Source organism: Lepidochelys kempii, chromosome 1, assembly GCF_965140265.1.
Source record: "Lepidochelys kempii isolate rLepKem1 chromosome 1, rLepKem1.hap2, whole genome shotgun sequence".
NCBI classification, from domain to species: Eukaryota; Metazoa; Chordata; order Testudines; family Cheloniidae; genus Lepidochelys; species Lepidochelys kempii.
Window position 1 is genome coordinate 304314982 of NC_133256.1, and position 25734 is coordinate 304340715.

Genomic DNA, 25734 nt, shown 5'->3' on the forward strand with positions numbered 1-25734 from the left:
GAGTGTCTACACTGAAGCACTACAACACAGCAGCTGCAAAACTGCAGCTATGCTGCTGTAGCATTTTAAGTGTAGACGTAACCTAAGGGGGAGCTTTGTCTCTAACTTGTCTTGCCCTACTCATGTGAAAACTACAAACTGCCTTGGCTTCATTAGAATTTTGCTTTCAAGTTAGTTAAACCTTTTTTTTTTTCTAGTGAAGGTACAACCTTATTTTATGAAAGCTGAGATTCTGGAGCACAAGTTATCAATCTGGGGTCGGTGCTGTTACGGTGTAGTGTCCCACACCAGCCCATTCCAAGCCCTTATTTGGGACTCACCCATACTTTTTGGAATTATATAAATGCAAAATCGTAGAGATCCCTGTGGTTTGTAGGACTCTAAGTCAATAACCACCTGCATGTCTGTGGCAGGATTTAACATGTGTTAGTTCATTGCTCCCAAATAGAGAACAGACTTCATAATTAATGAATTTATTTAAAATATCCTCCTCATCAAGACTAACAGCAACTGAAACACATCACACACCTATATAGGTGCAATCCAAGCCCAATATAAAGTAGTCCTGGCCCCCTGAAAGAATACCTTTTGTTCTGCCCCAGCAACTGAGAAGCAGTCTCTGTGCTGAAAGTAGAGTGCTTTTGGTGGAAAGCCCTCAACTCTGGAATGTTTAGTTCAGCAAGGCCAGAGTTTATTAGCCCTTCAGCTAACACTGCTGGGCCTGCCTGTTCATTGTGGGAATGGATAAAATCAAGGCCTTGATGTTGAAGTTTTTAAATTGATTGTACATGCAATATTTTTTTATAGAAACTATGCTTAAGGCTAATCTCTGCCATCAGATCCAAGGCTACTCTCCAGTTTTTACTTGTAAGTGGTAATACTTAGCACGTTATATTTTCAAAGCATTTTGCAAGCATGAACTTACTTATCCTCATGTCACCCTTGTGTGAAAGATAAATAATCTGAAGTCTGGAAGCAGCTTCTTTGCTTATCTTACAAACTCCGGGAATCCTGCTTTCCAGCTCCAAAAAGGTCTCCAAAACTAGGCATGTTTTGGCCTAAAGAGTAAGTCTGAACAAGTCTGAAATTAAATGAAAATCATTTTACAAATGACCCTTGGGACTATTGGTTGTGCATTTTAGCCTTTTCAGATATCTAGCTAATGATATCTAGCGAATGGAACTATCTGGCTTCAAGTCTTTCTTCACAGCTCAAGCAGTATCAGGAGCAAATATTTTGTTTATTTCAGTTTTACTATTTAATAGACACCTATCCCAAGTGCTAGGCACTCAGATAGGAGTTTTAAACTGATCCAAAATGGAGGGAGAAGCATAAACAAAATGACAGCAGATCCCATCCAACACAAAGCCAGACACTTAGCATGAAAATAAACCCACCCCTGCACTCTGACGACTCAGCATCCCAAAACTCTGCACCAAACAAATGGGCTTTGCAGATGATCCTAGGGTGGCCAGATGTCCTGATTTTATAGGGACCGTCCTGATATTTGGGGCTTTTTCTTATATAGGCACCTACTATCCCCCACCCCCATCCCGATTTTTCACACTTGCAATCTGGTCACCCTAGCAGGTCTTGAAGTCAGCAGATTGGGGGGCTTTCAGAATGAAAGTGGGAATGAATTCTGTAGTTGATGGACCCTCAAGAGAAAACCCTGCCAACAAGAACCAAGTTAGTTCCAGCTCAGCCATCTCCACTAATTGTAACAACGTTGCACAGAAGAGAGCTGACCCATCAGATAGGCTAGTCCCAGGCAATTTAGGCATGTATAAGTCATCACCAATACCAGAAACTCTTTCAAAACAGATCAGTAAGCACTGGTGTCATTCTCACAGCGAGCTATTTTGCTTAACAAATGGGTCAGCAGTAGCTCACCTTCTAAACTGAGTTAAGGTATGACCCTGTCTAGAGTACATTTTAATAATCTAATCTTGTTGTGAGAAAGTGAAGGTTAGCATTCAAAAGAGAAAGTCACAAGCACTGAGCCTAAACACAGATGGGGAAAAAAACATTGCACATATTTGATCATCCAAAAACTACAGGGAATCTACCCAGACACTCAAATTATTAATTTTGGTAACATATGATGGATATACACCACCAACCAACGGTGCGTAGAAGATCGTAGTTCTGTTTTTGTGAAGGATTTAGCAATTTCAGCATTTGGCTTTGTTCTGAATGAAAACGAACTGAAAATTTTGAAGTTTTATGAAGGAAAATTCTGGGGGGTGGGGGGAAAATCATGTTGGGGCAATCAAAAGGTTTTGTTTCAACAAAATAGTTTTTTATTTCAACTTTATTTTTTATTATACAAAATTTAAAAATATTCAAAACAAAAAGTTGTATCCAAAGGAAAAATTGAAATATTTAATTTTAAAAAATGTCACCATTGTCAGAACTCTTTTTTTCCTGGTTTTCTTCCAAAAATAAAAATCTGGCAAAATCAACCCAATTTCACAAATCATTTTATTTCAATGGAACCACATATTCTGACAGAATATGGTCCATTAGCATTTCTCCAGCCAGTTCTAGATATCTGAGAATGCTAAAATGCACAACCAATGGTCCTAAGAGTCATTTGTAAAATGATTTTCACTTAATTTCAGATTTGTTCAGACTTACTCTTTAGGCCAAAACATGCCTGGTTTTGGAGACCTTTTCGGAGCTGGAGAGCAAGATTCCTGGAGTTTGTAAGATAAGCAAAGGGGCTGCTTCTCCATTTCCTCTGGTTACTTCCCCCTGCCTACCATTATCACCTTAGTCTTTAAGGTTCAACCTGCTTAATCAACTCAGTCTTATCTGTGCACCAATCTCACCTAGACAGCGAGGGCAGTCAATCATCCTATCTGGGCTAGATGAGATGTTATATAAAGGAGCATGGCAGCAGCCTACTGAAAATACCTGACTCTTTGGGCTTGTCTTCACTTAGCATGGATTGACGCTGTGGCGATCGATCCACCGGGGGGTCAATTTAGCGTGTCTAGTGAAGACCCGCTCTCCCATCGACTGCAGTACTCTGCTGGAACGAAAAGCATAAGGTAAGTAGATGGGAGAGTTTCTCCCATCAACCCAGCGCGGTGTAGACACCTCAATAAGTTGACTTAAGGTACAAGTAGCGTAACTTAGGTTGACTTTACCCTGTAGTGTAGACTGCCCTGGCCTGCCCTGCCCTGGTTCTCCGCACTAACTCTCCTCATAGACATATTGAATAAGATGCGTGAGGACACAGACCATAGATGGCCCTTAGGACAAAAAAAGCAATTGACCAACACTACTATGGACTCTCAGGTCTTGTCTACACTTATTGGGGGATCGATGTGTGGCGATCAATACGTTGATGGTCGATTTAGTGGGTCTTAGACCCACTAAATTGACCACAGATCAGTCTCCCGTTGACTCCTGTACTCCACCGGATTGAGAAGAGTAGGGGAAGTCGACTGGAGAACATCTCCCATTGACATTGCATAGTGTGGGCCCCGTGGTAAGTAGATCTAAGCTACGTCGACTTGAGTTATGCTATTCATGTAACTCAAATTGCGTAGCTTAGATCGACTTTTCCCTGTATTGTAGACAAGGCCTCAGAGAAAATTAATAAATCACTTAATATATGTTATGTACATAGATTTGATCCTTTATGTTGGCTTCATGTTCAGATAATATTCTATCTGTGAGCAATAAATATTGATGTGCAGGACATATTTTAGGAATTAGTAACTGGCTAGGAAGAGTTATTGGTTCTGGTACAGTTAAAATCATTAACTGATGACTAAACCCCAGGAAATGCCCTGCATCAGGATCATTCATAATTGCTATTATAACATTTTGACCATCTCTGTACTTTCCCTGGGTTACTTATTATTTGCCCTTTTCCCTTTCATTTTATGACCCATTCCATTCTGTTTATTATCCCAGTATGTAAAACTGCTAGCTTTACTACAAGTATGGAAAGGTGTACAAAACCTGCTTTCTAGTTCAGTGCAAGAACTACGCATATGGCAAGAACACAAATGGAGAAGTAATACATCAGGGTAGTCAAATGCGTGGAAATAAAACTCTACTTACAGCCAGGCTTGCCTACTTGGATCTTCATGAAAGCAAAGACTGCATACCAGGGAACTTAGGCTGCCCCTGTTCTGTGCAGACCACCACAACATGTTTGCACTTATGCAAGCAGATCTTCAAAAGGACAGAATTTGTCAGGAACAGTGAAGTGTCAGAAAACTATCTTTCCCTACCAGGGTGACTTTTTTTACTTATACCAAAAGTACTGTTAAAGGACGCACATCTTTACTTGAGGTTGTGTGCCTTGATCTACTCCTTGCTGAGTAGGCCTCATCTGGAGTATTGTGTCCAGTTCTGGGCGCCACATTTCAGGAAAGATGTGAATACATTGGAGAGAGTCCAGAGAAGAGCAACAAAAATGATTAAAGGTCTAGAAAACATGACCGATGAGGGAAGATTGAAAAAATTGGGGTTGTTTAGTCTAGAGAAGAGAAGACTGAGAGGGGACATGATAACAGTTTTCAATTGCATAAAAGGTTGTTACAAGGAGGAGGGAGAAGAATTGTTTTTCTTAACCTCTGAGGATAGGACAAGGGTAGGGGCCACCAAATGAAATGAATGGGCAAACAAATAAAAGGAAGTTCTTCTTCACACAGCGCACAGTCAACCTGTGGAACTCCTTGCCTGAGGAGATTGTGAAGGCTAGGACTATAACAGGGGTTAAAAGAGAACTAGATAAATTCATGGAGGTTAAGTCCATTAATGGCTATTAGCCAGGATAGGTAAGAAATGGTGTCCCTAGCCTCTGTTTGTCAGGGGGTGGAGATGGATGATAGGAAAGAGATCACTTGATCATTACCTGTTAGGTTCACTCCCTTTGGGGCACCTGGCATTGGCCACTGTTGGCAGACAGGATACTAGGCTGGATGGACCTTTGGTCTGACCCAGTATGGCCATTCTTATGTTCTTAAGAAGCAATGGGCTTGAATTGCAGCAATGGTGGTTTAGGTTGGACTTTAGGAAAAACTGCCTAATTGTCAGGGTGGGTAAGCACTGGAATAAATTGCCTAGGGAGGCTGTGGAGTCTCCATCATTGGAGATTTTTAAGAGCAGGTTAGACAAACACCTGTCAGGAATGGTCTAGATAAGACTTAGTCCTGCCGTGCAGGGGACTGGACTAGGGGACCTCTCGAGGTCCCTTCCAGTTCTATGATTCTGTGATAATGAACCTCAGCAAATACTGACTAGTATATTCCAAATGAATGCTATGCAAAGTCTGTTTTCTATTTTCCTGCTATTGTCAACTAATAACACCTTTAAAAAGAAAAGCCATGTCCTTGTACGTCAGGATGTGGAAAACACAACTGTATTGACAAGTCCCAGTCCATCTGAAAATGTTAGCAGTATCACAGATTAACATATGGACTATCCATTCTTGTGTGTTTGTCTTGTTTTTCAATTATTCTTTCAATACTTTCAGCATCTTTCTGATCTTCTCTCATTATGGGTTTGGTTCTGCAATCCTTACACTGCGTAGCACTTCCTCACGCTAGTAGTCCCAGTGAATCTCAACAAACGCTGAATTCCTAATTAGCCCTTTTTGAACAATGTAACACTATCAATCTGCTCCAGTCAGCTCTGTCATTATGAGAGCACCTCTACTGCCATTGTAGTCTGTCACTAGCAGAAGCAATTAAAAACAAAAATTGTGCCACAGACTCAAGACCTGCCTTGTCCTTAGGATGTTAAGCACTACAGGAGGTTTCAAAAGAAATGCCAGGATTTGTATTGCACTGCAATATACTTTACAGTAAATTAATGTTAAACAAGTAAAAAAAATATTTTTCTCCCTAGCAAAGAATAAATTGATTGTTTTGTGTTCTAGTGTGTGTTAAAAATAATCCTGGCAAAACAATGAAAACTCTTTTTACTGTAAACAACTGTAAATGATAATAATATATTGGACCTGTTAATGGACTGTGCATATTAATTAATATATTTTATGCATTGAGTTTATAAATTTATCTGATTTCTACTGTACTAGATTTTTATTTTAGAATGAATACAGTAAAAAGCTTTCAAATCAGCCCAACAGGCTAATGAATTCATCTCTTGGAAAGCCATTGCACATATTGTCAGTACTGTTCAGATTAGAATTTCATTTTTAGGATAAAGCAGGACACTGATTCCCCTATACTTTTCTTTCAGTGTATATAATAAATGTGCTTATCAGATGTTCTGGACACTTGCACATCAATTATATAAGCAATAGTTGGGCCAAGGTTCAGCAAATGAAACCTTCCCAAATCTTTTCAATGAAACCCCTCCCACCAGCAGGGAGAAACTAGTTAATGGTTTTCTACTGGCTGAAAAGCAGGCACATATACAGATACCATTACCTTGACCCCAGTTTTGCTTGCTGCTGATCAGTTATTTATGAAAAAAATCACAAGCAAATAGATCCCAGAAACTGAAACTGAAGCGAATGCCAGTCTCAGTATAGACAGCAGTGGCAGAATACATCTTAATGTTATTACCTTTACTTGAGTCTAAACTTGCTTCATAAATGAAGAAAGATTTATTTGACAAGAGTGGGATCTCACTAATTTGCACTAATTACTCAGACACGTTAAACTATTTCATTTTGAAAATTGGCAAGTAAGGAAGGAAGTCCAAAACCATCTCCCATTAAAGTCAATGGAGAGTTGGATCAGGCCATAATGTTTTATTCAAGCAGTTTGGGCTGGGAGCTGTGTAGCTATGCAGTGGGAAAGGGGAAAGCATCCTCCTCCTTCCCCAAATTCATGGAGAAGTTCCACAGCCATTCCAGGGAGGCTGCTTCCTAATGACTGAAGTAAACCTGCACTTCTCTAAGGTACTCCCCCCGAGACTCACACACACACACACACCCCACAGAGGAGGACTGGATGATTCATTTAGTATGCCCATCCTCCAGCCTTGGCCTTACCTCTGCCCAGCCCACCTTTGCTGCATCACCCCATTTATTCTGCCGTGTATGGAGCTTGCGCACGCAAACCTGCCCTACCCAGCTCCCACCTTACCACAGAACCAGTTCCATTGCTAATTGATGACCCACAGTTGGGGTGGAAGGGCTGTATTTGCCCTCAGAGTAGGTCTACATTGAAAAAATGTGTCATGTTAGAAATCAGTTAGAAAGCACAACCACCTAACACATTTCTTAATTTGACTGTCTGTGATTATCCACACCGGGTATGTCCTCACTGTACTTTGTACCTCAAATTAATTGGCAATCAATTAACTCAAGGTACAGAAGTTAGCAAAGATGAGCCCACTAAGAGCTAAGTCATGTTTAACATTCCGCTGGTTAACATGTTACAGTGCACCTTCCCCAAGTGAATAAACAATATAAAAAGCAAGAACCCTACAGTACAAAATATTCTTTGTCACTTGCCAGGGTATATCTCAAGTAATCATTTCTCTGCCATTGCAGAGGCCTCGAGCACTAGTGTACCTGGGTCCCTTCACTTCTCTGCCTGTGGTACGTAATTATCTAATCTCTGTGGGTTTGTAGTACTTTGGTCTAATTTTGGTTGTTCAGGTTGGCGTGCAGGTGCTGGATGGTGTTGGAGGCCTTTGATGTGCAAGGAGTTGGACTGAATGATCTGGTGGCTGTAAATTCTATGACTCTATGTCTCTAGTTTATTTGCCAAGTGCTGTTTTGATTTGATTAGTTATGACAGTACTTTGACGTGCTCTCTATTAACTGCTCTGCACTGTATTTTGTAGAAATCATGGTGTCTTAGTAAGTGGTGTCTGAGATGCAACTAATAAGATCTACAATCTCATAATTAATAACTGTAGTGCTCTGCTATTAAATCTTAGCTAAAAATGGGAAGAAGCCATCATTTTTGTGTGGTAATCATAGAGTTTGTAGATTAGTGAAGTGTGAATTACCACATCTCGGCTATATCCCACTGGAAAGGACCTATTTTAGGAATGTGTTTTCTAGTGTAAACTTGCCGTTAACAACATAAGAATGGCCATACTGGGTCAGACCAATTGTCCATTTAGCCCTGTATCTTGACAGTGGCCGGGAACAATTGCTTCAGAGGGATTGAACAGAAAAGAGCAATTTTTCAGGGATCCATCACTTGTCATGACACAAACAGGCCCCTATCATTTCTTGTCAGGTAATAAAGCAAGGAAAATTGAGATGTGCCAAATAACAACATACAAAAGCCTGGATTTGTAGGTTAAATAGTATAATTCTCTCTGAGGTTTCATGAAGTGCACTGTGATCAAACCAAAAAGGAAGAGAAATTGTTAACATTAATGCTATAAGACCAAGCACAGCTACGGCATTTGGCTTCCTCACATGTTGCAGACTTGACATTACCTAGCAACCAGCGTTGGTCTGGAATATCACCGCAATAAAAGCAGCATCCTCATGGCCATCAAGAAAAGTTATTGCACTTGTATTTTTATAAATGATGACACAGTGTGAATGAGGCTTGTCAATGGAAAAAAGCTATCTAGTTCCCAGTGATGGATGTTAGTCACTAGCACACAAACTCCAAGTACCAAATATGTATGGGAAGCATCAACCACAGCACTTAAGCTGCCAGCACCACGGGCTGACCAAAACCCAATTTCTCATGGGTTATATGAGCTAGTGTCTGCTGAGGGATGGAAAAATGGGGGCATTGTGACATGACCTTTGAAAATATCCACTCACAAAAGACAGAATCCATCCACAGAATTAGCTTAATAGGAAGCACCACGGGTCAAAATAAGTTAAGACTCCTCTAGACAGATGACGCAGATGGGGATAAACTGATCAAAGGGAGGTCACTAAAATACAACATAGAAACTAACAGATTAGTTTTTTTCCCTTAGCAACAGAAAGGTATTAACTAATACCTTGACCTGCACGAAGAAGAGAAAATGGAACAAGTCCATAGCCTGGGTATTATGGCACTGATTCAGCAAAGCACCTAAGCATGTGCTAAAGTCCCACTGAAATCAAATTAAAGTTAAGCATATGTTTAAGTACTTTGTTGAATTGGGGTGCTAACACCTCTCAAGGGATGAGCTGCTGCATTTTTTACTGTATTTTTTATTTTATTTTTACTATCTTTTTACGCTTTCAAGTACTTTTCAAGTGTATCGCCAAGTAAAGCATTTTGCAGCCTTGAGGATATAACAAGATGGCTCACTATGCTGAAGTCTGCAAAAGAGGAATAGTGACAGTCTCCAGGCCGAACATTAGGTGAAAAGAGACATTGTGTGCCATCAGTGTCTCCTTGAGATCCAAAAGCAGCAACGGAGATGCCCCAAGGCTGAAATGCCAGATATACACCTCCAAGAGTTGGTGCATTCTGAACCGTGCACCCTTTCCTGAAGCTGTATCCCTCTGGCTATCAGCATCATTCCTGTCTCACCAAGGTTGAGCCTACAGCAGTTTGCTTCTGCTTCCCATTCTTAGACACCGTGAAGCAGGAAATCCATACTGTATGGGTTTGCAAGAGGAGAGCCATCTCCTCTTGCAACTGTATACATGTATTGACCTTGCGGGTTGTATGGATGGACCTCTGCAGGAGTCGGCATCTGAGACTTCTTGGCACATGTCACAAACACAAAGGAAGACAAGGTGTAGACACGATGGGAGGGCTCAGACTGCAAAGCCTGGATGAAGTTTGGTTCTCATGGGTTGTTCATATTTTCCTTCCTTGCTCATGGAGTTGAGTGTGGTACATATTATTAGTGCCGCCCATTGCACTGCACTGAATTAACGGAGCTATTTAGTTCTGCACCTTGGATCTGATTCTGTAAATCAACTTCAGCAGGAATTTGTCTGCTCCAGACTGCAGAGTCAAGCCTGGGACTTGAACTCCAGCAAGGAGATTAGTTAGCACCTGTGATTAGCAGCTCTTCAAGACCACAAGGAACCTGGGGAGCTGGGCAACACTTTTCCAGGGTAGGACCAGTTCCTGCCAGGAACTACATAATTGCTAGTAGCAGCTAGTGCTGCCATACCGAGGGAAGTGGGGACAGTGACCCAGCTGGGGCTTTCCTTTTAGCTCTGGGACCTGAACACCAGTGTGGCATGGGAAAAGAATAGTCCACCCTGTCTTTACACCTTCTGGGTCCCAGTGTCTTAAAAGCTGGTATTTTGCTCTTTTGGTCTTGAACACCCAGAACAATCTCTGCAGGAGTTCTCTGCGCCTCTCAGATATCCAAGGGACCAGGAAGGTGGGTTTGGGTAAGGGATCTGCATTCTGTAGAGGATTTTAGGGGGCGGGGAAGAGGGGAAGGTTTTGTGTGTATTGTCTAATACATTGGAACAAGATGAATGTATTGCAATCAAGTAACCTTGTGACTATTTTTGTAACTTTCATCTATCCACCCTTCAGTTTCTCAACCTATTGTTTGCAGCTCTCAATTCTTGTGTCTTGTTCAATATTAGAACTTAAGCTAGTTAGGGCAAAGAACGTGTCTGCCTATATGTTCTGCCAGGAGCCAGCACTCTGTAGATACTACAGGTAAATATTAAATCAAATTATCACTATTTTATAATAATAATATCCCTGCTTTTTTTTCCCCAAACCAAATTCTTTTTCTTCCCAATATTCTGCTACTGTATTGCTAATTAATAGCAGAAAATGCCAGTTGCGTAAAAAATAATACTCTCATTACTCACTATCACATGAGTGGATTGTCTTTCCTAGCAGTTTTTCAGAGACTGTTGCTGATAGTCTTTGATTTTTTTCTCCATTCTTGATCATGGTTCTTGACAGACGGTTGAGAGGTTTTCGGACAAGGGACAATTCTCTTGTTTGCAAACACTGTGTGTATAGACTAATGATGTAAGCCGCAGAAAGAATGCAATATACATTGAAATAATGTATATGAAAGAGTACATCAGAATTATTTGTGTTGTTTAAACCAGTCTAACGAAAATATAAAAGTTATATATTTGTTATATAAAATTTTCAGTGACTTGTAAAATTCTGTCATTTTAACCAAAATTTTGCTTTTTTTAAAAAAAAAAAAAGTCAGTACAAAACTCCTGATTATTATATTTTGTATTTTCAAGTCTGTATTTAGGTCTCCAGAGACTCAGTGTCCTTGTGATCATTTGTCTATCAGAAACAAGTGTTTAACTATAGCCAAATTATAAGCCGTTTTTTCCATAAAATCTTCTAAACAGCATGTAATCATATTTCTTTTAGAAAGTATAATTGCTTTCTACATCAGGAAGCCAAATTGAGTTTAGCAATTGTGGCAAGATATTAAGAGAATGATGTCTGGTATGATTTATGATCTAATGTAGATACTGGACCAAAATACGTGCCAACCACAATTCATGTACTTGGTCAAATGAGAGGGTTTTAAATATCACACTAGTCATGGGCTTTTGATTTTTAAAGCCACATAAAATAAATGAGGAAAATAAGTAAGAAAGAAATGTGCTAGGTTTGTTGATTTCATCACTTTATGGTTCTAATTCATTTGATATCTCTTTGTTTACAACACAGGGCTTTGCCTGTATCTTCTGAAGGTTCACCCAAGTGACTTATCACTGTGGTACAGGGCCTAAAATTAAACTTGCACATGTCAAGAACCACAAAATACATTAAATGTTTTAAGGATATATTATAATGCCTTGTTTACATGAGAGAAAATGACCATTCCAAGAACTAGAACTGGTTGAATTCTTTTCAGACAAAACATTTTTTGCCTTTTATGGAATTTTCAGGGAAAAACAGAATGGCTTTCTGGTAGTGAAAAATTTAATTAGCCATTTCAATAATGATTTTGATAAAAATGTTGTGAAACACTGAGCAAAGAATAAAATGAGTCCACTTAAATACAAATGTCAATATTTTTTGTGATTTTTTTTTTTTTGGACCAGCTATACTAAAAACCACTCCAACCCCTAGGTGTTGCAGAACATCTCTCTTCCACACAAAGTTCTTCAGCCACTTTATATGTGTTTCAAGAACTGCTCTGATGTGAATTTCTTTCAGACTATTTAAGGATTGGGTTTATCTAAGCCATTTCAGTCTAAACTATTTTAGCATCAATGTGGAACTAGAGTAGCTGATATTATCAGCTCTCCACTTCTACCCCACAATGCACCGGTGGTCTTTCAAAATCCATCATAATCCATTGCTGCTGGGAAGTGTGCTGGCAGTTTTGAGATAGGTACCCATTAGACATTGTAATGGCAACGGTTTAGAACAGGACACAGGGCAAAACTGCAACTTGTTCTCAAACTGGATTAGAATGGCTAATACACATACAGCATAGAAGCAGATCTCTGATAATTGATAAACTGAAGCTTTACTATATGAAATATAAACACTATTTATTTAAATATATTTTGACAGGTTAAATCTATAACAATGAAGACTGTTGCTGCGTTTACTTCTGGGATTATTATATTCCTGTTTTCTTTGGTGCAAAGGACCAGTGGACAATGTAAAGAAGCAGCTATAAAGTCAGAGATGAATTTAAGCATCAATTATCATCTTCCTCATTTTATCACAGAAACGCCAATACAGAATATAGTTTTATATAAGCATCATATCTATATCGGAGCAGTCAACAAGATCTATGTCTTAAATGAAAACCTCCAGAACATTTCTGTGTACAAGACTGGACCCGTGCTGGAGAATCCTGATTGTGCACCATGTGAAGATTGCAAAGAGAGAAACAATTTATCCAGTAGTGTTTGGAAGGATAATGTCAACATGGCTCTGCTCCTAGAAACGTACTATGATGATCAGCTCATCAGCTGTGGTAGTGTAACTCGAGGTGTATGTCAACGTCACATCATTCACCCCGACAACCCTGCCGACATAGAAAGTGAAGTGCACTGCATGTACTCAAAGCAGAGGGATGGCGAGTCAGACAGCTGCCCTGACTGTGTTGTAAGCACTTTAGGAACCAAAGTTTTGGTGACCGAAAAGGACAGATTTGTAAACTTTTTTGTTGGGAATACTGTGAAGTCTTCATTTCAACCACAGCATGCACTACATTCAGTGTCGGTTAGAAGGTTAAAAGAAACCCAGGATGGTTTTGAGTTTCTCACAGATCATTCTTATATGGACATTCTCCCACAGTTCAGGGACTCTTATACCATTAAGTATGTCCATGCCTTTGAAAATGACCACTTTGTCTACTTCCTAACAGTCCAGCGTGAATCTCTTGACTCCCAGTCTTTTCACACAAGAATCATCCGTTTCTGCTCTTTTGATTCTGAGTTGCGCTCTTACATGGAGATGCCTCTTGAGTGCATTTTCACTGAAAAGCGGAGGAAGAGGACAATTCGAAATGAGATATTTAATGTTCTGCAGGCTGCATATGTCAGTAAGCCAGGTGCAGTTCTGGCCCATGAAATGGGGCTTAGTGTGAACGATGACATTCTGTATGGTGTTTTTGCACAAAGCAAGCCGGACTCTTCGGAACCAACAAACAGATCTGCTGTCTGTGCAGTCTCTGTCCGAACAATCAATGAATTCTTCAACAAGATTGTAAACAAGCAAAACATGAAATGTCTTCAGCACTTTTATGGGAAAGATAGCAAATACTGTTTGAAAAGGGTAAGTGAAAATTACTTTGTCATATACTTTATGTCATATACTTTACATATATAAAATTACTTTGTCATATAAATTCTTCCACCCGTTACTCACATTGACTACTCCATTACTGTGTGATTGTCCCATTGATTGTAGTAGTGAGATGCAAGTCTTTGCTGGCTAAGGCCCCTAATCATTTACAGGTTATTTGAGTTGTCCATTTAAATAGGCAATGATTAGCACAAGTTTGCCAATCTTTGCAAGAAGCAATTACTGTAAATCGACTGCAGGAGTCAATGAAGGGCTTAAGGAGATAAAATAAACTATTAAAGGGACTGAAAAAATTCTTTTTAAAAAACAACTAATTTGTTTTCTGGTTTTGTGTGCTTTTGTTTCTAAGGATCATTAGGCCGTAGATGGAACAATGAGGGAATTATATCTCCTGCTGTCATTAAAAGGGGTTCACTAATATCAGTCGCCTTGTGCATTGAGTCCCCTACAACTAAAACTCACAGAAAATGTTAAAGGTGAAATAAAGGTTTGGGGTTTTTTTGTTAGAAAAACAAATCTGTTTCATAATATAAATCATTTAATGGCCAGGTTGTGGTCCCCTTACTCATGTTTCATACACAAGCAGTCCCACTGAAGTTAGTTTAGTTAATCCAATCAGTGAGATTTCTTGTAGAGTGACAGGTTTCAGAGTAACAGCCGTGTTAGTCTGTATTCGCAAAAAGAAAAGGAGTACTTGTGGCACCTTAGAGACTAACCAATTTATTTGAGCATGAGCCTTCATGAGCTACAGCTCATGAAAGCTCATGCTCAAATAAATTGGTTAGTCTCTAAGGTGCCACAAGTACTCCTTTTCTTCTTGTAGAGTGAGGTGCTGAATCTCACCCTACCCGAATGCAGTCCCAGTCCTGCAGTGAGAACTAAGCAAATGTACTCTTGTCTCTGCAAATTTCTCTGTGAAGGATTGGGTCCTAAAGAAGTAACCTAGAAGCTCACTTTTTCTGAGTGCAATGTAGGGTTTATTAGATTAATGGAATCTGGGTAAGAGGAGTTTTTTGTGGTAAATATTGTCTACTAAAAGATGAAACCTGAATTCAGATAATGAAGGGTTCCATATCTTTACATCTGTGCTTTCTCAAATCTACTACACATTGAGGTTTCAGAGTAACAGCCGTGTTAGTCTGTATTCGCAAAAAGAAAAGGAGTACTTGTGGCACCTTAGAGACTAACCAATTTATTTGAGCATAAGCTTTCGTGAGCTACAGCTCACTTCATCAGATGCATATCGTGGAAACTGCAGCAGACTTTATATATACACAGAGAATATGAAACAATACCTCCTCCCACCCCACTGTCCTGCTGGTAATAGTTTATCTAAAGTGATCATCAGGTGGGCCATTTCCAGCACAAATCCAGGTTTTCTCACCCTCCACACCCCCCCCCACAAATTCACTCTATCACCATGTCAAGGTTCCTCCCCCACTCTGAACTCTAGGGTACAGATGTGGGGACCTGTATGAAAAACCTCCTAAGCTTATCTTTACCAGCTTAGGTCAAAACTTCCCGAAGGTACAAAATATTCCACCCGTTGTCCTTGGACCGGCCGCTACCACCACCAAACTAATACTGGTTACTGGGGAAGAGCTGTTTGGACACGTCCTTCCCCCCAAAATACTTCCCAAAACCTTGCACCCCACTTCCTGGACAAGGTTTGGTAAAAAGCCTCACCAATTTGCCTAGGTGACTACAGACCCAGACCCTTGGATCGTAAGAACAATGAACAATCCTCCCAACACTTGCACCCCCCCTTTCCTGGGAAATGTTGGATAAAAAGCCTCACCAATTTGCATAGGTGACCACAGACCCAAACCCTTGGATCTGAGAACAATGAAAAAGCATTCAGTTTTCTTACAAGACGACTTTTAATAAAAATAGAAGTAAATAGAAATAAAGAAATCCCCCCTGTAAAATCAGGATGGTAGATATCTTACAGGGTAATTAGATTCAAAAACATAGAGAACCCCTCTAGGCAAAACCTTAAGTTACAAAAAAGATACATAGACAGAAATAGTTATTCTATTCAGCACAATTCTTTTCTCAGCCATTTAAAGAAATCATAATCTAACACATACCTAGCTAGATTACTTACTAAAAGTTCTAAGACTCCATTCCTGGTCTATCCCCGGTAAAGACCAGGAATGGTAGACTAGACTCTATCACCAGCAGGAGAGTGAATTTGTGGGGGGGCGGGTGGAGGGTGAGAAAACCTGGATTTGTGCTGGAAATGGCCCACCTGATGATCACTTTAGATAAGCTATTACCAGCAGGACAGTGGGGTGGGAGGAGGTATTGGTTCATATTCTCTGTGTATATATAAAGTCTGCTGTAGTTTCCACAATATGCATCTGATGAAGTGAGCTGTAGCTCACGAAAGCTTATGCTCAAATTGGTTAGTCTCTAAGGTGCCACAAGTACTCCTTTTCTTTACACATTGAGGGTTTCCCTGATGGTGCTGGTGGCATCCCAAGCAATTAGAACAACAAAGAGGAAACAAAAGAAAAACCCCTCCTTCCTCTCTATTGAGTGGTCTGTGGTGATGTCAGCGGAAATATGGAATCCTGTATTCAGGACTGGACAAGAAGGATTTTACAAACAAAATATTTAAAACATAGACATATTTGTTTGTAACCCATTCTGTTAAGGACCTGGGTAGGGTGAGATTCTGTTACAGGCTTTACACAGTCCCTCCCAGATGGCAGCGGATGTTAGGCGTTCAGCACCAGGATGGGGCGAAGGTCACACTCGGTGAATCAATCACTGCACAGATCCTCTGGCATTTCCCTTGTGGCAGAGGCATGCTCCACTGTGGAGAGTCGCCTAGCCACTGGGCTAGAATAATCTCTAAATAGGCTCCATTATGATTCTGCAGCCTTCAGTGAAAGATTCCTTGCCAGAGGTTCCCAGAGCTGAGCTGAGATACTGGAGTTGCCACTTAGTGCTGGCACTGTGAACATGTCACATTCTATATTTTACTATTTTTCTTCCTAATTTTCAGGAAAATAGATACAGTTTAGAAAATTCTTAATATAGTAGCTTCTGTTATCTTTTTCTAGTGCCTTGTCCTCGTCTTTTCTCAAACCTTAATATTTCTTCTTCGTTTTTCATTTTGTGTTTCACTCTGAGTATCCATTTCTATTCTCTGAAAATAGTTTTCTTCCTTATTCTTGGATTATTTATTGGGGGGGGGGTTAAGATCCTTTTGATCCTTTTATCTCATTCTTCTGTTACCCAACCAAACCTCTTTAATAAGATGGTCTTTTCACAGCAAAGTGCTCCTTTAATATATTGATGGAATAATCTATGAGTTTTCACATTCTAAGAATTTTTTTCCTGCTTCAAAATGCTTTCTAGGCTCTGCCACTGTTTTGCATATCTGAGCTGAATGTATTATGGCTTCAGAGGGTTTATTACAGTTGCATGTTTCCAAGAAATGTCATCAGAATTGCAGATTTCTGCTCTTACTGCAGCTATATAACATTGATAAAGGATTGCTTCAAAAGGAGGAAAATGGGTCTGTGCCTTTTGTGCACTTTTATTTTGTATAAAGAAGGCTTGAATGTAGTTTTTTACCATGGAAATATCAAGACTGTCAAGATAGACATTCTTTTTTTGGAGGAGAACTCATTGGAAGGTTTAAATATCTATTGTGAGCTTTCTCGGCCCTGGATTGAAGGGGTAGGTGATTAGCAAAGGATTTTTAAAAACTGGGAGTGTGCCCTTTCATTGCTTCATTATGATGTATAAAGAAGACATAAAAGGTTTTGATTTGGTTTTGGGAGGGAAATAAAGGTCTTTTTTTTCTTTTTTTGTTTTAATCTCAGAAATATCAAGAATGTCAAATCTCAGATTTTGCTGGAGAACCTCTGGGTGGTTTTAGGGATGTTTACTGTGACCTTCAACACCTTAATTGAAGAGATTAGGAGTTTGAATATTTATCTCACGGTTTCCTTTATCCAGAGTGTTCTTTAATCACTCAAGTTCAATAGGTTTCAGAGTAGCAGCCGTGTTAGTCTGTAGCCGCAAAAAGAAAAGGAGTACTTGTGGCACCTTAGAGACTAATGTGTTAGTCTCTAAAATGCCACAAGTACGCCTTTTCTTTTTGAAGTTCAATAGGAGATTATAAAAACAAACAAAAATCAAAGAGTTTTAAACAGTCTGACTGAAAATCTCTTCTCCTGTCAATTACTCAGCTTTCATTTTCTTGACTCTTGTAATGTCACCATTTCACATATTTTTCCAGTCTAGAAGGATGTAAATTTCTAATGTAAAAAACAAACAGGGAAAAAATTTCCTTTTAAACACTCATCAAACAAAAGCACTTTTCAGGCGTTCTTTGTGCATCATACAGAAGTTTAAAATGCCACAACCCAACTTTTCCCTTTTGTAGGTCACCTTTCACTTGATATAAAACTTTCTGTAAACTATGACAATTTGTCATAGCTTATTTTGGCAGAATCAGAATGTTATTTTGTGTAATTTAGCCAAAATGATGTCTCTCTTTAATGTTATGAGAGATGCAAACCACAGTCCTCTGATGCAAGAGAAAATGTACTGACTTCTACAGGATTAAATAACAAGAGACTTCAAACAGTACTGCAGTAATGAAAGTGTAATGTTAGCAACATCCAAACCAAATGCTGCGTCTTTGGCATTGTTTTCAAGGCAATCCTATAATATTTGATCATTTACAGTCAAAGGCTGATAGGTGAAGGACAAATCACATTAGCAGAAAGAGTTGCAAGACACATTGTCTTTGTTTCTGTTAGGCTAATAGATAACCCTTTGAATGACTATTCCTCGTGCTTTTGTTGTTTGGTGTGAAGCAGTTGAAGCGAGAAATGGGCCCAAATGAGAACAAATTCTCTGAAACTTTCCCTCTACCCTTCCTTCCCTAATTTGGGTGTTTGAATGAAAATGCTTCAACTCACCTCAGTTTGGTTGACAAAACTGGTTTTGGATATAAAAACCTGCCAGTTTTTACAAAACATGAATCAAAACTGGCTCCAGTTTTCCCTGTCTTTCAGGGAAGCTCATATAAGACCAAGCCCATTAAAGTCAGGCTGGCAGATCCACAGCTGGTGTAAATTGTCATAGCCCTATTTAAGTCAATGGAAATATGACAGTGAACACCAGATGAGGACCTGCTCCAGTTTTGACATTGATTTAAATGGGAACAGGAGAGCAATCAGAATCAGTTTTGAATCAGAAATAAAAAAGTGGAGTAAAACTAAAGGTTTTCTGGTGCCTAAGCCAGGGCAAGAAGAGTGCTGTGAAGTGGTTGCAAATCTCTCCTGGAGGTTTTCGAATCATTGCTCTGGCATCTCCTCACCCACACCCGCTGTGGAAACTGGGTGTCGGTTTTAGTGGATTGAGCCTTAGTCACTGGTTCAAAATTAGTCATGTTCAGCTACTAAAATAGATGAAGATTCAGATCAAGAGCCAAATGCTACTTGCCTTTCCTCACTTATGCACATAGTCTCAAGGTGCCCATCTAAGTTCTGACTTCAATGGGACTCCTTAGGTGGGTGAGATGAGCAGGTTTTGGGCTCAACAGGTACAGATGTATTCTACATTGTAATATTTTTACTGAGCAGTAAGCTTAGAATTTTTTTATTTAGAATTTTTCCACATTGATTTTTTTTATGTGGTAAACAATTGTGAGCCAATTTGGCTCTCAGTTACATGGATCCAATTCCCATGGAGCCGTGCCTGTGGAACTGCAAGCAGAATTCAGCTCTAGATTTCCTGTGGCACAGGGATTCCTTTTGTTTTGTTTTTCCTGTGAGTTTTCACATCCAAAAGTTACTCCATACAGTGTCTTTGATCCAAAGCATGGCAAAGCACTTTGCAACCAAACAGAGAAACCAAAGGCTGTTTTTTGTCACAAAATACCCTGGGATGTGGACAGACAAACTGGTCACCACTCCTATCAAAGGAAGAGCACAAACAGATAAAAATAATTTTGAAGGAAGGTGAAATGAAAAAGACAGTAAAATAAACATGCAGTGATGTTTCTTTATTACTGTTGCAAAGATGATAGATGAGTTAAATTTGGTTATGTTTATATTATAATGGAAGAAAATAATTACGACCTTCCATCAGGAAACCACAAAGACCCTTATTGATCTGTCATCCTCAGGGTATGTCTAGTAATATTTAATAAAATAAACAGAGACAAATAACTCTTTAGAGGCCCTGTAATCTCCCACACCATTTAGATTACAAATTTTTGGCAGAATTAAAAATAGCCCCACATCTGTGTGATTATAAAGGCTTGGAGGGGCTCATTTAAACAATCTCGCACGGTAAAGGAAATGGATTTTCTATTACAAGTAGAATACAATATGGGCTGAAATATTTCTCCTAAGAATCAGGCACTAGAATCCTAATTTTTTCATTAGTTGATGCTTTTGGAAATGCTATATATTAAAAAACATAAAAATATCAGCTGAGATCCTCGTTCGTGATGCTAAAAAGAACTGTGGGCATGTAACCTTCCTTAAGGTTGGTATACCACAGTAATCCAAATTAAAAAGCTGTAAAAGTTAAGGGCCTGATTGTACCCACTAAATGTATGCATAGAGGGTACTGGCGTATGCTGCAGCATCCCCTCTCGCCTTTACAGCATCTGTAGAGGGTTCTCGGTAGGTCATCTGTTGGATGCGTAAACAGGATGTGATGGGGCAGTGGGAAATGTACATTGTCCTCTAGGAAAACATGCTTAGCTCACGGCAGAAAGATAATACAGTGTAAAGGTGTATTATCTCTGTATGATCATTCTCAATTAAAGGGGAGATCCAGGGAAGGAACCAGGTATAGAAGCCCTATCATTCCATTGGAATCACACTGCCAGGAAGTAGGAGGTGACTTTTGGAGACCCAGATGTGGTGCAGAAATGTCCTCCTGCTGATCCCTGGGATCCATGGAGTTTGGGGCTGCCACTTGCTACCCTGATGGGGAGAAAGCTCTGCAAAGAGAACCTTGCTGAATTTCCCTCCTCCTGAGCTCCCTGCTGAGGACTGGTCTCTGTGTATCTCCTACTCTGTTGTTCAGTGTGATGAGGATTTTTTTGTTTTGTTTTTAATCATTTTCTTTCTGAAAGTCGGGTTATTCTGTGAAACTGACATTTGTTCTCCTGTCATCTTCTGGCAAAGGCGCTGCTTTTTCAGTAAAGCCAACTAATAATGCTCACCTCCAGACTTTTAAATCAAATCCTTTGATTGAAGAGAAAGCTGCCCGTTGGTCACTAGTATGGCAAGAGAGTGTACTGCATACTCTGAAAATGCACAGCCCAAACTTCTAGTAGCTCAATGAACAGTTTCTAGATGCAAAAAGAAAAGGAGGACTTGTGGCACCTTAGACACTAACCAATTTATTTGAGCATGAGCTACAGCTCACGAAAGCTCATGCTCAAATAAATTGGTTAGTCTCTAGGGTGCCACAAGTCCTCCTTTTCTTTTTGCGAATACAGACTAACACGGCTGTTACTCTGAAACCAGTTTCTAGATGTTGACCAGTGGACTGAAAAATTGTATTTTTTTTTTTATGTCTCAGATTTGTAAAATGCCTTTAAATGTCTCTTAAAGCACGTGAACATTAATTACATAACAAAATAACAGGTTTTTTTCATAACAGGCTGAAGCCCCAGCTAGTCTGCAACCTGGCCTCCTTCAAAGTGCCTACTCTATCCCCTCCATTCCACAAACGATGCCATCCATTGTCCTACTCCTGCCTCTGACCCTCCTTCCATCCCATCCCGTATGCCTGGGACATTCTCCCGAGGTCTGTTTCTAACGTCAGCTCCTTCTCCTCAGTCACATCACTCCTAAAAACCTGCTTTTGCTATGTCACCTATGCGAAACAAAATGAACAAACATAATAACACACTGCATCATCCAAATGTACACATTTGCCTTACTGCATAACCACATTGAGTATAGTCATAAAGTTTAAGGCCAGAAGAGACCACCAGGTCATTTAGTCTGACCTCCTATACATCACCGAAACCACCCAGAACCCGCATGTTAAACTCAACAACCAAAATTAGACCCAAATATTACAGCCCCTGGGAGACTAGACTATTATATGCCACAGGAAGAGAATATGAGGGATCAAGGTGCACCAATACCCAAGGACCCTGCATTGGCAGGGGAGTGATTAAGTGAAATATATACAGATAATCCTGGCAGGTGAAGATGAACCTCACCCCCAAAAGTCACTGCCAATCTGACCTAGAAGAAAATGCTTTCCCAACCCCACATATGGTGATCAGTTAGACCCTGAACATGTGAGTAAGAACTAGCCACCTGAGAGAGACAAAGCTCACTTTCACCTCAGAGCCCTGGCTCTCCCCATCCACTGTCTCCAGCCATAGACACTGTCTCTTCTGATACTATAGAGGAAGGTGATGTAAAAAAACCCCACCCAGAATACACTGGAGAAGGGGGAAATCCCTTCCTGGCCCCAGGTGACCAGCAGAGACCCTGAAGCATGAGCTTTTAGGAACATAATTTATGGAAGTGAGCCCAGCCCACTCCCATCACAGACAACCCCATCATACAACTGCACGCATGATTGTCCAGCTCCCTCTTAAAACTAACTGTTGTTTGCCCCTACAACTCCCAATGGGAGGCTATTCCAGAATCTCACCCTTCTGGTGGTTGGTATTATAACCCATGTCCCTCCACTCCTAGTTCCCCCTTTTTGTCACGTCTGAACTGAAAGTCTAAATCATGCAAACACATATGTATGGCACTTCAACTCCCTCTGTACCTATCCTGCTTCAGCTATCCTCAGCATCGCTTCCAGTCAGTCCAGTCCAATCTGATTTGTAGTTTTATCTGAGTTGATGACCCCTTGGCACTTTCACAACTGCCAGCCCTAGAGCAGCAATAGGAAATTGGGCTTCAGCATCAGGAGACTTTGAAGGAACCTCAGTTCCTTAGTCCAGGTCTGCCTTCAGCACCTTCACAGTAAATGCATTGGCTTGTCACAGAAGTAAGCAATTGTGTAACTTACGCTTTGGGACAGATTCTGCTCTCACACAGGTCTGACATCGTTGTAACTCCATGATTCCTGATTTACACCTGATTCAGAGAAACCAGAATCAGATCCTGTATTTTATAAAGAATACCATTACTGCAAACAATGGGCCAAATTTATTGGTGGCTTAAGCAGTGACATAAATGGTTTAGTAGAAGACAAATTCAGGTGGCAAAGCAATGCAAGCTGTGCAATTTGGCTTGCAGCAGGTGAGCAGAATGAATGGTTGTAGCAAGAAAAATACTAAGGGAGCAGAAGAAGAGATTGCAGCCAAAAAAAAAAGCACCCAACAGGAGGATGTGCTCTGCCTCCTCTGTGTGTATGTTATTCTGCTTTTGCACACTTACTGAATGGAAATAGGTATAAATTATACTACTTTACCTTGAAACTCATACCCATTTTCTGACCTACTTTCATCCCTTGTCTCTTACACCAGTGCTTCTCAAGCTATCTGATGTGGGGGACCGGCAATTTTTTTTTCCAATGTGCGCGCAGACCGGCAGCCAATGGCTCGCGGACCAGCACCGGTCCGCGGACCACCACCGGTCCACGGACCACCACTTTGAGTAGCACTGTCTTACACCACTGTTTAAGGGCTTCTCTAAACATGGAATTATTCCACAATAACTATTCCATTGTAAATTCATACCCTACCTTTTTCTGGAAGAACTTTCACAGACAAGCCATAAGTCACAAATGTGTCCTAGGGACTTCCATGGGAGATGCACTTGCTGACACCAAGTCTGTATTTAGCTCAGTGACTCTGGGATATTTTACCAACATCCTCTGTGTCTTATTTTTAATTCATTAAAACTGAATAATGAACCACCACCTCCAGAATGATAATCTGTGTACTGAGTGAAACGTCATAAAATTAGTATAAAGGAAATGGACGAAATTCAAAGATTGCATAGGTCCATTATATCTGACTGAATCAATAGTATTTACTTAGTGCTAATGCACTAACTAGATTACAAGAACTAATGCAATGGTGGTCAATGACAAAAACAAATAATTCTTTGAATGATCTTGACAATAGAATGTGCAATGTTTTTAATTTGTATTAACTAATTACACTAACATGTACGTCTTTTCTACCTTGTTATCTTAAGTAAAATAATCAGTCTCACCTCTTTTTTTCTGTTATTCAGCAGTGAAATAGACCAAAGTAATGAGTATTAAGAGTTGATTGGAATGATGATATTGCTATGAGAAATGTACACCGGTGACTTTTTTCACAGAACTACCATTTATTTGGGGTCTGATCAATTTAAATAATCTCTCTGTTGATTTCAGTGGATTTGGGATCAGGTCTTTAAAGTGTGTGTTAAATGTAATATTTCCTTCCAAGCTTTTTGTTTGTCTGTTTTTTGTTTTGCTACAAGATGCTATTTCCATGTGACTTTTTGCGTGCATAGTTGTGATTATAGGCAACACATGTAGCATCACCTATAGCTAAGGTTGCCTAAACATTTCCTTTCTAAAGGATTATTTTCAGTTGTTTATAACTTTCTCAGAGCTTTACCTTTGCAGCCAAAATATGAGATGCTTGCTCTCAGAAAGGGAGTGTACTTTTCCCCTGAAAGTTTCATCAAAAACATTTGAGTCATTTTCAAGCACAAAAGGAGTGGGAGGTGGGAACAATTTTCTACTTTAAAAAAATTGCAACTTTTTTATGTTTTAAAGAAAAGCTCTAATGTTTTAGCTGAAGTTTGTTAGAAACTTGATGTTTGAAAAGGACAGAGGGTCCAATCCAATACATTGAAATCTGTAGGATTCTTTCCATTGACTTAAATGAGTGCTGGATCAACTCCATAGTTCCTCAGGCATATATGTGCCTTTCATTGGTTCATAGAAACTCAGATTTGACTTGTCGAAAGATAGTGGAAGATGGATCTGCTTATACCAGGGATGAATTTAGCCCAGTGGATTTGCCCAGGTGTATGAGAACAAAATCTGTCCCATTCTGCATATTTTTCCTCTGTTTCACCACTTCATTTGTCACAAGGAGCAGGGCTGGGTGTAGGAGGCAAAAGGGTGAGTTTGCTCAGGCCCCCCATTTGAGAGAGTCCCCAACGTTACAGAGGGGCCAAATTAGAGTGAGTGGGATTCCAGCCTGGCACACTGGGTCACAGTGCCACTCAGAATTGGTGTCTGCCTTCAATATTGCATGGAGTGACTCGCCTGCCCTAGTGGAGCCCAGATGCCATCATAGCCACCACTGGCATCATTGTACCAGGCCTGAGGCAACACACCAGGCCAGGAGCCCAGAGACAGGAGCAGGTTGGGGGATACCAGTCCCACCAGCAGTGGAGTCAGAGCTCAGGGACAAGCGTGCTCCTGGCCACATGCAGGGTGGAGCTCCACCCATCCCCGTGAGGAGGGCAGCAACCCCACAAGCTTGGGCCCTCTTTGACTTTACTTTTTTCCCCTCTTCTTAAGCTCTTTCACCTCCATGGTAATTTTTTTGGATGGGGGGAACCTCCGTTTCAAATTTTGACCCAGGCCTCCAAAACCCAAAGCCCTGATAAAGAAGTGTGGGTCCTGATGCTGCTTTGTTGAAGCCAAAGAAAAATATTCCATGTGGTTTGATTGCCGTTTTGAAAATGGACATTTCTCTAATCCCAACAGACAGCCAATAAATTCTTCCTGGGTGGAATTCACCTATGACAGGGACACATGCAGAACAATCAGGTCCTGGATTGGAGCCTTAAGCATAGGTGCTGGAACTAGCGGTTCTGGGGGTGGGGCAGCACCCCCTGGCTTAAAGTGGTTTTCATCGTATACAGGGTTTACCGTTTTGTTCAGTGGCTCTCAGCACCCCCACTATACAAATTGTTCCAGCACCCCTGGCTGTAAATGCCTGGTGGTAAAAAGTCTGCCTGGCTGAGGGTGGGTATTACATGGCACAAGACACCACAACTCCTACTTTACAATGGGAATGAGCAGTGGTCCAGTGCTACCCCGGGCAGCATTATTAGGTCATGTACTAATTAACTGAGTCCCCCAGACAGCCTATACTGGACAGGTTTCT

General features: G+C 40.3%; 1 protein-coding gene across 6 annotated transcripts in view; it reads left to right on the plus strand.

Moving 5' to 3' along the window:
• The window catches only part of MET (MET proto-oncogene, receptor tyrosine kinase), a 118712-nt gene that overhangs the window by 17564 nt on the left and 75414 nt on the right, over positions 1-25734 (plus strand). For 5 of the 6 annotated variants that reach the window (XM_073328148.1, XM_073328150.1, XM_073328145.1 and 2 more), the window contains exon 2: positions 12396-13610. The exons of the other annotated variant lie outside the window; for it this stretch is intronic. In XM_073328148.1, coding sequence (XP_073184249.1) covers positions 12411-13610 — 1200 coding nt within the window. In that variant the 5' untranslated portion in view covers positions 12396-12410. The remainder of the gene's footprint in view (positions 1-12395; positions 13611-25734) is intronic. 6 annotated transcript variants of the gene reach the window in all.